The sequence below is a fragment of the Heptranchias perlo genome, chromosome 6 (genome assembly GCF_035084215.1).
Source record: "Heptranchias perlo isolate sHepPer1 chromosome 6, sHepPer1.hap1, whole genome shotgun sequence".
Taxonomy (NCBI): Eukaryota; Metazoa; Chordata; class Chondrichthyes; order Hexanchiformes; family Hexanchidae; genus Heptranchias; species Heptranchias perlo.
Genome location: NC_090330.1, coordinates 16,144,602 through 16,157,345, shown reverse-complemented (window position 1 = coordinate 16,157,345; position 12,744 = coordinate 16,144,602). Strand labels below are relative to the sequence as shown.

General features: G+C 41.6%; 1 protein-coding gene across 2 annotated transcripts in view; it reads left to right on the top strand.

The window, feature by feature from the left end:
* The window catches only part of mgat4a (alpha-1,3-mannosyl-glycoprotein 4-beta-N-acetylglucosaminyltransferase A), a 187,264-nt gene that overhangs the window by 155,054 nt on the left and 19,466 nt on the right, over window positions 1-12,744 (top strand). For both annotated transcript variants that reach the window (XM_067985825.1, XM_067985824.1), the window contains 2 exons: window positions 2,344-2,451; window positions 5,869-6,062. In XM_067985825.1, the coding sequence (XP_067841926.1) occupies window positions 2,344-2,451; window positions 5,869-6,062 (302 nt within the window). The remainder of the gene's footprint in view (window positions 1-2,343; window positions 2,452-5,868; window positions 6,063-12,744) is intronic.

Genomic DNA, 12,744 nt, shown 5'->3' with positions numbered 1-12,744 from the left:
CCCAGAACCAGTGGGCGCAGTGGGATACCCGCTTGGTTTCCACAGTTCGCCAGCTGCACATGAATGAGGTCCGGGGCTCAAACCTCGCGCTGGCACAAACAGGCTGACTTCACGCCTGTTTTAGGCACTACTTTAAAATCATCTCCCTGGACTTCTACTTCTACTGGTGTTTAGAGATTGCTTTCTGCAACTCCATCCGTTTATATTTAAGGTTATGGGTTTACATTGGTGGAAGGAGCTTCATTTTTTTTACATGGGATTCAGGATTTGGGGACAATTCTGTCCTTTTTTCTGTGTCCACTGTAAATCAGTGGCTTGTAAATGGGGTACCAGTTATGAAACTGTGCCTTCCGAAGATTGATTTCCTAGGTCCTATGGGGGTTGAAATTGGCGAGTTCTGTCCATCTCTGAATATGTAGTCCAGACTGTTCCATCCTTGAGGCTGGAGAAAAATGTGGCAGCACGGACACTCCAAGAAGTAAAACAGATTGAAAATAGTATGAAGATTCATTTAGAGTTGAATATATATGTATGAATTTTGTTATCTAATGCTGCAATTAAAATTTACGATGTACAACCAGCAGAAGGTTTTCTTGCTGCAAGATAGAATCAATGTAGATTTTATTTATTAGCCTTACCATCTAGTCAAGTGCATTTGTGGAGAAGGTGGCATGATTCTTTAATACTGAAAATGTCGTAAAATTATAAAGCACTTTCACTTATCTTTTGAGTAATAGAATACCCAATGCGTCTTGTAAAAAACCATATATGTATATATCTGTGTGTATGTATATATGTAAAAAAATCACATAATTATTTGTATCTCTGTATTTAAAATGATAGAAACCAGCTGTGGAAGTGGTGCCTCCATAGGCATCTTAGACTCTCAGCACCAAAAAGGAGAAGTGTTTACTTTACATGTAATTGGAAGCTTTTAAGTTATATTTGCTTATTCAATTTCTTGGTCTTAATTTGGACAGCCAACAGTAATGGTGTTTACGACCAAAAAGTAAAGCTAGGAGATTTAGACAGCTGAATTTGTTGGATTATAATGAAATTGCCTGCTTAAAAATATATATTCATTGGTGTTCCTAAAACAGATTAAATGTCGGTGCTGTAGTAGTGGAGAGAAGAACGTGCATGTAATGATTTACCATAGTCAATAGCAGATGGATCTGTTAGCTATGTTATGAGTAATAGATCTACTGCTGTCATTGTTTGAAAACTATTGCCAGCATGTGCAATGCTCAACAGTGCCTATGTTCTAATTTAAATGCACTCGCACAAAAATAGTTCATTCCTCTATTCAAATTAAGATGATCACAAGAACCTGTGGTTTCTCGGCATATTGAAAACAGCCTTGTGCACTGGAGCGTCAGTGTGCAGCACCTGCAGAGTGGAGCCTTGCAGGTTCAAGCTCCCACCTTACTAAGTTCCAAGTTTCAGCCAATGTATTTCCATTGTTGAGAAAAGAGTGACATGTACTTATCAGGTCTCTGTTGTACAGCTCATGGTGGCAATAACAATTACCCAAAATCAGGATTCCCCTCCCCAACCCTCTTGGCCCTACTTAGGGAAGCATGTGAGGTACTAAAGTTGTGCACTTGAAGCGTAAATTATCTCTATTTGTTTCCTTTATCTCCTTTTCTGTTGTTTTGTCTTCACACACCCAGGGTTACCTAAAACCAGTGTATGGTGAATTTCCATTAACGTACATCCTGTCACCCTGTGGTGCCATGTGTTGGCGTAATAATATGATTTGGCTTATGAGAATTCAGCACCATTTCATTTTATTACTTTATTTTAATTATAAAAGTGATCTCTCTCCTGCCTTGCGCTTACTCGTGCTGTCCCTTTTTTTTCTCTCTTTATCCTTTTTTCTCTCTTTCCCTGTTTTCTCCCTCTCCCTTTCTCTCTCTCTCCCCTTTCTTGCTATCTACTTTCAACTCTCCACACCCCTTGCCGTCCTGCCCCGCCCAGTCCTTAACTTTTACTGTTTTCTCCCTTCTAACCAATTTTTATTCGTTTGCTATCTGCCCCCAAATTACTTAACCCTTAATCTTCTCTAATAAGCTCCCACGTAGTACTGATTCCTTTGTCTAAACATGTAACACAAGCATTGCATTAATTATATCACTCTTTGTACAAATCCATGGACATGTTAAAAGAAAATGGTCAAATTGTTTCACCTGTATACAATTTAAAAATTGAATCCTGAAAATGGGAAAGAATGAGATGCAGTTCTTTGGCAATATTTCTTTCTGCCCGCTTTTAATCTCAGCTGCTTAACATTATATGGAACGCTCCTTAAAAGGTTAACAACCTTTATTTTACTTGTGTTAGAAACACTGCGAGCGGCAAAAAGCTAACATCAGGATTCGATTCAGGCCATCCCTTTTCCAGCACGTTGGATTGCACTCTTCCCTGGCAGGCAAGATTCAGAAGTTGACAGTGAGTACCATTTTTAACTACTGTCGCAGCGTGACATTTATAAGTTTGGGCTAATTGAAGGGAAATGTGATGTAACTGTTAATTACATTTGAGTTTTCCTTACAGTTCAAGAATGATCTTTTATTAATGCTTTCATACAGCGGCTTCAGTGTGGTGAGAAAATCACGGCATAGTGCTGCTGAATCTCAATCCACTCCAACCATGCTGCCTCCAGGTATTTGCCCGCAGTGCTTTTTTGAGCCGACTGAAGCCAGCACTGACACGGTGAGCTGTTTTAACAGTACACCGGGAGACTGGTATAACGTGCATGGCCAGGTTATGCAAGGCAGTCTGTGCAAGGGAGCTCTGAGTTTGAGGGGCTCAGTGCGCTTTGTTGTAGCCTGGCTGGCACAATTTGGGAAATATTAATTACCATGCTTCAATTGTACTGACAGATTCGTGTAACATAAACATAACATTTAGTCTAATCGGAAATGATCGACCTTATATACAGTTCATTTTCTAATAGGATGTTATTAGGAATTTAAATTTAATTTAAATCAAAATTAAACCGTGAGTGGTACTTGTTGGAAAAAGGGAGAAATTCATGCAAATTGGACTTAACAAAAACATAGGCTGGGGTCTTCAGTTTTTGGTTTCTTTCCAGAACGCCCAATTGTTACTGCAGAAACACAACAGTAGCAATTCTTAAATAATGTTTCAGACCCAAAAAACTCCCAAAACATTTTCATGTTGACTTATTCCATATGCCTATTCCCCTTTGTACAAAATATTTTGGCTGAATTTCTTATTTACTCCTAAGTTCCCAGCTCAGTTTGATCAAACCCCTTTTTAGCTTTAAAAACCTTTTGAAAGGTTACTTTGAGGTCCCCACATTTCCAGTGAAAACAAGGCAATGTCATTGACAATTACTCATCACGCAGGTTCCAAAGAAATAGTATTATCTATTTGGGGATCAGAATGTTCCCATTGACAGAGATCTTGTAGTTCAGTATTTTCAGCATTCGCCATTTTTCACTTTTACTGTTGCATAGAACATAAGAATCCTTCGATAATAATTACAGAAAATGCTGGAGAAGCTCAACAAGTCCGGCAGCATCTGTGGAGAAAGAAATAGAGTTAACGTTTCAGGTCGAAGAAAAGTCTTCAACCTGAAACACAAACTCTTTCTCCACAAATGCTGCCTGACTTGCTGAGCATTTTCTGTATTTATTTCAGATTTCCAGCATCTGCAGTGTTTTGCTTTTGGTAAGCATCCTTTAACTGCTTAGCACCTCTTGACTGGAATAATTCCTCTGGGAGAGTGATAAGAGTTTTGAAATACATTATATATATGATGCATAAGGGGGGGGGGGGGGTGGGGGGGGCATGCTTAGTACTACAAGCATTTTTCTCTTTTATCTCATTTTTGCTTTGTTTCACAGAAAAATGTAGCTTAGTTTTTTACAGCCAAATTAAAGTAAACTGTTGTCTGCGGTATTTACAGTAGGTGCAATATACTTTATTCCCATTTGTCTCTATGGATTAATCTAACTTTTATACAGAATTTTGAAAGTCAGTAGATCACAAATAGATAACGTGAGTTGTTGCGTCTATGTGATGTACTGGCCCTGATATTTACGGGGAGGTGGGGGGTCATAGCAGTCTGGAAATGCGGGTAACACGGAGGTCCTGCCGAATTTAACGGCAGGACCTCGTTTAATTTTTTGTTTCTGTTTCCTGGCTGTCAGCCAACCAGACTGAGAGGCTGGCTAGCTGCCATGCGGGAAGACCTGCGGTACCAGGCCGCAGCCGGGGAGCAGACCGGAGTGGAGAGGAGGGAGGGAGGGAGAGATCGGAAAGGTGGGGTAGAAAGAGATCGTAAGGGGGGGTGGAGTAGCAGGTTTGTTTGGTGGGCCGGGAGGAAGCAGTGCTGGAAAGGCACGCCTGCTGGATCCGGCAGTTCTCTCCTCCCTCCAGCTGCCAGGTTTCCTGAGGTGTTAAATCTAAAAGCCTGTTAAGATTTGAGGTATGCAGCCTCATTAAAATATTTAAATTACGCACCCGCCTCCTGAGAAGCAGGTTAGTTGTCGGATCCCCCAACCCGCCTCCGCTAAAACCGGAAGTGGACCAATGGAGACGGGTTGGGTCGGATTTCCCATTTTTGAAATTTTATCCCCCCATCTCCCGCCCATCCTGGGAGGTTAAAATTCCTCCCACTGTATTATTTCTAAATCAAATCCTATTTCACTTTCAGCAGACTGTTATTTCTCCCAACACCTCCATATCACTGGTCCAGCATGGTGATCTTTCACAATGTTGTCCCTTTCCCCAGTCAAATGCAGAGTGTATGAGTTTAAAAAATAGCATTAATCTGCTGTAATGGCAGTAGCTAGTGGCAGTAACAAATTATCTGTAAAGTCCCAGTAGGAAAGCTGGAGTCCCATGATGGATCAGTAGGTAAATGCACTGAATGGAAATGGTACTGAGCAGTCTGACCAGAAGGATCCCAGGTTCGATCTGTGCTGAGCTAGTTGATCCCAGCAAGGGCGTTAGTGGAGGTGCTACTGCAGCCCTGACTGCTGCCTAGTGGCTTTTGTTGGAAAGTGCACCTTTATGGATGTCGGGTGAGGACAAATGGGAGTCCACCTGCAGTGCCGCCACCAAGGTTGAACACTCGTTCGGGCACACGTGAAGAATAGCTGTTTGAGTTATTAGATGGTTAGCTTCCCTCATGGCAACATATCTCAACATGAGTTTGGGGAGGAGCAGAGAAATTCGGAGAGAAGATAAAAGATGGCATTTCATCAGAAACCTTCAAATGTTCAAAACTTATTCCAAGCCAGACCATCATTTATTCTTTAATGTATTTAATCACCTCAAACTTGTCCTAACGGAGCTAAAATTATAATCTCTCCCTTCTATGAAACGTTCTTGTATATCAGCATGCTTTCAGCAGGTAAGTTCCTTTCCAGCACTGCTTGTGGGCCAGGAATGCTCCCCCCCCCCCCCCCCCCACAGACTCTGGCAGCTATCAGTGGATTCAAGCAAATCCAGAACTTAATAAAAATGCCAACCAATAACAAACGCTACATATTCCAAACGCTAATTGATTGTTGCTCAGATAATATTAAACCATTTGAGCTTTGCATTCTGTCCTTGATGTTCTTTGAAACTTATGTGGTCACCATCTTGTAATTTCTCCCAAATCTCCACTATTCTCTAACTGTGGAAATCTCCTGACAACTCTCAAAATATTTAATTTTCTTCTTTGTAACAAGTTAAGAGTTAAGAAATAGCACACTCTAATGTTATTAAGCATGTAAAATGAGTTTAAAAAATGAACCCAGTTTTTCTTTATATATTGCAAAACTGCTTATTGATTTGTTTGATTTTAACAACTCAAATTTTGGGGGGGACTTTTTTTCCTCTCCTAAGGATAAAGATTTTATGAAGCCTTTACTTCACAAAATGCACGTCAATCCGCCAGCAGAGGTTTCAACCTCGCTAAAAGTTTACCAAGGCCATTCATTGGATAAAGCGTACCTGGGAGAAGACTTCTTCTGGGGCATTACACCTCTCGCTGGTGACTATATCCTCGTCAAATTTGACAAACCGATGAATATAGAAAGGTAAGGACACCAATTTAGAACTGTTTGTGAAGCCTGCTTCTAGCCAATCTGTTGGTGTAATTTTCAAGTAGTGAGGGGGTGAAGAATGATGGGTATGTTAATGCTCCATGATCAGCAACAACTTTTTTTTGTATTCGTTCGTGGGGTGTGGGCGTCGCTGGCGAGGCCGGCATTTATTGCCCATCCCTAATTGCCTTGAGAAGGTGGTGGTGAACCGCCTTCTTGAACCGCTGCAGTCCGTGTGGTGAAGGTTCTCCCACAGTGCTGTTAGGTAGGGAGTTCCAGGATTTTGACCCAGCGATGATGAAGGAACGGCGATATATTTCCAAGTCGGGATGGTGTGTGACTTGGAGGGGAACGTGCAGGTGGTGTTGTTCCCATGTGCCTGCTGCCCTTGTCATTCTAGGTGGTAGAGGTCGCGGGATTGGTAGGTGCTGTCGAAGAAGCCTTGGCGAGTTGCTGCAGTGCATCCTGTGGATGGTACACACTGCAGCCACAGTGTGCCGGTGGTGAAGGGAGTGAATGTTTAGGGTGATGGATGGGGTGCCAATCAAGCGGGCTGCTTTGTCCTGGATGGTGTCGAGCTTCTTGAGTGTTGTTGGAGCTGCACTCATGCAAGCAAGTGGAGAATATTCCATCACACTCCTGACTTGTATCTTGTAGATGGTGGAAAGGCTTTGGGGAGTCAGGAGGTGAGTCACTCGCCACAGAATACCCAGCCTCTGACCTGCTCTTGTAGCCACAATATTTATGTGGCTGGTCCAGTTAAGTTTCTGGTCAATGGTGACCCCCAGATTGTTGATGGTGGGGGATTTGGAGATGGTAATGCCGTTGAATGTCAACGGGAGGTGGTCGTTGCCTGGCACTTGTCTGGCGCGAATGTTACTTGCCACTTATGAGCCCAAGCCTGGATGTTGTCCAGGTCTTGCTGCATGCGGGCTCGGACTGCTTCATTATTTGAGGGGTTGCGAATGGAACTGAACACTGTGCAATCATCAGCGAACATTCCCATTTCTGACCTTATGATGGGGGGGGGAAGGTCATTGATGAAGCAGCTGAAGATGGTTGGGCCTAGGACACTGCCCTGAGGAACTCCTGCAGCAATGCCCTGGGGCTGTGATGATTGGCCTCCAACAACCATTACCATCTTCCTTTGTGCTACGTATGACCCCAGCCACTGGAGAGTTTTCCCCCTGATTCCCATTGACTTCAATTTTACTAGGGCTCCTTGGTGCCACACTCGGTTAAATGCTGCCTTGATGTCAAGGGCAGTCACTCTCACCTCACCTCTTGAATTCAGCTCTTTTATCCATGTTTGGACCAAGGCTGTAATGAGGTCTGGAGCTGAGTGTTCCTGGCGAAACCTAAACTGAGCATTGGTGAGCATGTTTTTGGTGAGTAAGTGCCGCTTGATAGCACTGTCGATGACACCTTCCATCACTTTGCTGATGATTGAGAGTAGACTGATGGGGCTGTAATTGGCCGGATTGGATTTGTCCTGCTTTTTGTGGACAGGACATACCTGGGCAATTTTCCACATTGTCGGGTAGATGCCAGTGTTGTAGCTGTACTGGAACAGCTTGGCTAGAGGCGCACAAGTTCTGGAGCACAAGTCTTCAGCACTACAGCCAGGATGTTGTCGGGGCCCATAGCCTTTGCTGTATCCAATGCACTCAGCCGTATATTCCATATATTACAACCTTTAACATAACAAAACCATCCCCAAGAACTTCACAAAATAAGGGTATGGAAAAGTGAGGTCAAAAATGGTCAGTTGTGTGAATTATTAGTTAGCGGAAAGAAAAAAAAAAGGGATGACCAAAGAAATGACTTTTGTAGAGGTTCATAGTATCAGTAGTTACTGCACAGGAGGAGGCTATTTGGCCCAATGTGCCTGTGCTAGCTCTTTGAAAGAGCTATCCAATTAGTCCCATTCCCCAGCTCTTTCCCTATAGCCCTGTAAATCTTTTCCCTTCAAGTATTATTTCCAATTCCTTTTTGAAAGTTACTATTGAATCTGCTTCCACCACCCTTTTGCCAATCACCTTAAATCTGTATCCTCTGGTTATTGACTCTTCTGCCACTGGAAACAATTTGTCCTTATTTACTCTGTCAAAACCATTTGATTTTGAACACCTCAATCAAATCTCCCCATAACCTTCTCTGTTCTAAGGAGAACAACCCCGGCTTCTCCAGTCTCTCCACATAACAGAAGTCCCTCATCCCTGGCACCATTCTTGTAAATCTCTTCTGCACCCTCTGTAAGGCCTTGACATCCTTCCTAAAGTGTGGTGCCCAGAATTGAACACAATACTCCAGCTGAGGTCTAACCAGTGTTTTATAAAGGTTTAGCATAACTTCCTTGCTTTTGTACTCAATGCCTTTATTAATAAAGCCCAGGATCTCTCATGCTTTTTTATCAGCCTTCTCAACTTGTCCTGCCACCTTCCAAGATTTGTGTATGTGCACCCCTAGGTCTCTGTTCCTGCACCCCCTTTAAAATTGTACCATTTAGTTCATACTGCCTCTCCTCATTCTTCCTACCAAAATGCATCACTTCACACTTCTCTGCGTTAAATTTCATCTGCCAAGCGTCTGCCCACTTCACCAGCCTGTCTATATCCTCCGGAAGTCTGTTACTATCCTTCACGTTGTTTACCACATTTCCGAGTTTCGTATCATCTGCAAACTTTGTAATTGTATCTAAGGTCTGGAAGATTGTAGCCAGTAAGTCATCTGCAAACTTTGAAATTATAATCTCTATACCCAAGTCCAGGTTATTGATATGTATCAAAAAGTGGGAAGGAGATAGGGTTATTTTTAAAGGAGAAGAGAAAGGTGGAGAAAGGAAAAGTTGAGGGAGGGAATTCCAGAGAGTTAGGACCCAGGCAGCTGAAGGCCCTGCCACCAATGGTGAGGCAAAGGGAGGGGATGCACAAGATGCAGGAGTCAGAGGAACCAGGTATTCAAGGAAGGATATAGGTTTGTTGAAGGTTTCATGAGTAATAGCTTGCTGAGGCCATTGAGGGATATTGTGATAAGATGTTCATTGCGTGTATTTATGGGCATGGATATCCATGATACAATATTAAAAGAAAATAACAACTGTACTGTTGGTTAAAACTGGCATTAATTGCAAAAACTTGAACTCATATAAAAAAAAATTGGCTGGGTTGAAAAGAATGTTTTTTTGAACCATTGTTTCATAGGAATTTTACAGTATTTTTAAAATGGCAAATATGCATGTAAATATCATAGAAAAGATTTCCCAATGTAATACTATTTCAATACTTACAAGGAAGCCCTGCATAATCTACTAGATCTTGACAAGACATCTTATTTTATGAGGCAATCCAATCAAGTATGCACAGCATAAGAATACATATTAATTGAGTCTTTGAGGTGTAACCCATCATTATAATCACAGTCCTCCATCTTCCAACTGCCATACTGTTGATTAAGTTCCATTACCCCATGCCAAGCACTGCAACAGCTTTTTCTTGTCTGGCTTGCTTCTGAGTATTTTAGGACTTTTTAATTATTTCTGAATACATTGAATGGAACATCATTTTAGGTAGTCAATGAAAAAAATCGACCTTTGTACATATAATGGTCACTCTATTTTGTATGACTGGTTACTTCAATACAGAACTGTAATTGATGAGAGCAGATTTTGTCTAGTGACATTTCTATCAAGCCTGGGTTCAGGATCTCTGCAGTAGCCAGCCTCTCCTTGGCTTGTTTCCTGCGCAGTAGTTGTTCACTGGTATACCAAGATCCTTGTTTGGTGGTCTTTTTTCTTCAAATTTAATGGGGGAAAATGTTAGCACTGTGCATTATGTGAACTCGGGGGTGTTAGCACTGTATTATGTGAACTCGGAGGTGTTAGCACTGTGCATTATGTGAACTCGGGAGTGTTAGCACTGTGTGTTATGTGAACTCTGGGGTGTTAGCACTGTGCATTATGTGAACTCGGGGATGTTGGCACTATTATGTGAACTCGGGGGTGTCAGCACTGTACATTATGTGAACTCGGAGGTGTTAGCACTGTGCATTATGTGAACTCGGGGATGTTGGCATTGTATTATGTGAACTCGGGGGTGTCAGCACTGTACATTATGTGAACTCGGGGGTGTCAGCACTGTGTGTTATGTGAACTTAGGAGTGTTAGCACTTGTCTGAACTCTGTAGCCTGCCAGACAATGACTGGATCAAATTACACATTGAACCTAGCCATGTAGAGAACTGCAATGAAATGCTGTGAGTATACAGCTTGACTGGATCAAATTACACATTCCAGGCAAAGTGTTGGGTGATTATTGTTCTGCTTCCTGGCAATGCCAATACATAATATTAATGACACTGGGCGGTGTTACTAAACACAGCCAAAAGAAAAGTGCATAGATGTTTACTGGCTTGAGTTCATAAAAGGTTGAGTTCGTCATAGCGTTATGTTACGTGCATTTAAGAACATAAGAACATAAAAAGTAGGAGCAGGAGTAGACCAAACTGCCCCTCGAGCCTGCTTCGCCATTCAATAAGATCAAGGCTGATCTTTTACTTCAATTCCACTTTCCCGCCCTATCCCCATATCCCTTGATTCCCTTAGTGTTCAAAAATCTATCGATCTCAGTCTTGAATATACTCAACAGCATTCACAGCACTCTGGGTTAGAGAATTCCAAAGATTCACAACCCTCTGAGTGAAGAAATTTTTCCTCATCTCAGTCCTAAATGGCCAACCGCTTAGCTTGAGACTATGACCCCTAGTTTTAGATTCTCTAGCAGGGGAAAAGCCTCTGTGTCAAGCCCTCTAAGAATTTTATACATTTCAATGAGATCATCTCTCTTCTAAACTCTCCTCATAGGACAACCCTCTCATCCCAGGAATCAATTTAGTGAACCTTCGTTGCACCCTCTCTAAGGCCAGTATATCCTTAGGTAAGGAGATCAAAACTATACACACTACTCCAGATGTGGTCTCACCAAGGCCCTATATAATTTCAGCAAGACTTCCTTACTCTTATACTCCAATAAAGACTAACATGCCACTTGCTATACCTGCATGTTAACTTCCTGTGATTCATGTACAAGGACACCAAAATCCCTCTGATACCAACATTTACTAGCCTCTTTCCTTTTAAAAAATATTCTGCTTTTCTATTCTTCCTACCAAAGTGGATAATTTCACATTTCCCCACATTATACTCTATCTGCCACCTTCTTGCCTAATCACTTAACCTGTCTATATCCCTTTGCAGCATCTTTACATCCTCCTCACAACTTACTTTCCCACCCAGCTTTGTATCATCAGCAAACTTGGATACAATGCACTCGGTCCCCTCATCTAAATCATTGATATAGATTGTAAACAGCTGAGCCCAAATACTGATCCTTGCGGCACCCCACTAGTTACAACCTGCCAACGTGATAATGACCCCTTTATTCCTACTCTCTGTTTTCTGTCCATCAACCATCATCTATCCATGCTAATATATTAGCCCAATCCCATGAGCCCTAATCTTGTGTAACAACCTCTTGTGGGGCACCTTATTGAATGCCTTTTGAAAATCCAAATATACTACATCCACTGGTTTCCCCTTATCAATCCTGCTAGTTACACCCTCAAAAAAACTCTCTAATAGATTTGTCAAACACGATTTCTCTTTCATAAAACTGTGTTGATTCTGCCTAATCATATTAATTTTCTAAGTGCCCTGTTACTACGTCTGTAATAATAGATTCTAGCATTTTCCCTACTACTGATGTCAGGCTAACTGGCCTGTGGTTCCCTGTTTTCTCTCCCTCCTTTCTTGAATAGCGGGGTTACATTTGCTACCTTCCAATCCATGGGACCATTCTAGAATCTAGGGAATTCTGTAAGATGAAAACCAATGCATCCACTATCTCTGCAGCCACTTCTTTTAAAACCCGAGGATGTATGCCATCAGATCCAGGGGATTTGTCTGGTTTTAGTCCCATTCATTTCTCCAGTACTTTTTCTTTACCAAATCTTAATAACTTTAAGTTCCTTACTCTCTTTAGACCCTTGGTACCCCACTATTTCCAGTATGTTTTCTGTGTCTTCTACTGTGAAGACAGATAAGCAAATTTGTTTAATGTCTGTGGCATCTCTTTATTCCCCATTATAATTTCTCCTGTCTCTGCCTCTAATTTACTTTCGCTAATCTCTTCATTTTTACATACTTGTAGAAGTTTTTACAATCTGTTTTTATATTTCTTGCTAGTTTACACTCATTCTATTTTCTCACTTTGTCAATTTCTTGGTCATCCTTTGCTGATTTCTAAAACCCTCCCAATCCTCAGGCTTACTATTTTTGTCAATATTGTAAGCATCTTCTTTTAATCTAATACTATCCCTTAACTTCTCTAGTTAGCCATGGTTGGATCACTTTTCCCGTGGAGTTTTTATTCCTCAAAGGAATGTGTATTCATTGAGAATTAACTACCGTCATATCTTTTAATCTAAGTTCCCAATCTACCTACGTAATTAACTTTGTTTAAAATTAAGACCCTAGTTTCGGACTTAATTACAGCACTCTCAAACTCAATATGAAATTCCATCATATTATGATCACTTTTCCCCACCTCCCCCCCCCAACCCCGAGGATCCTTAACAATAAAATTTCTAATTAACACTGTCTCATTACACAATACTAGGT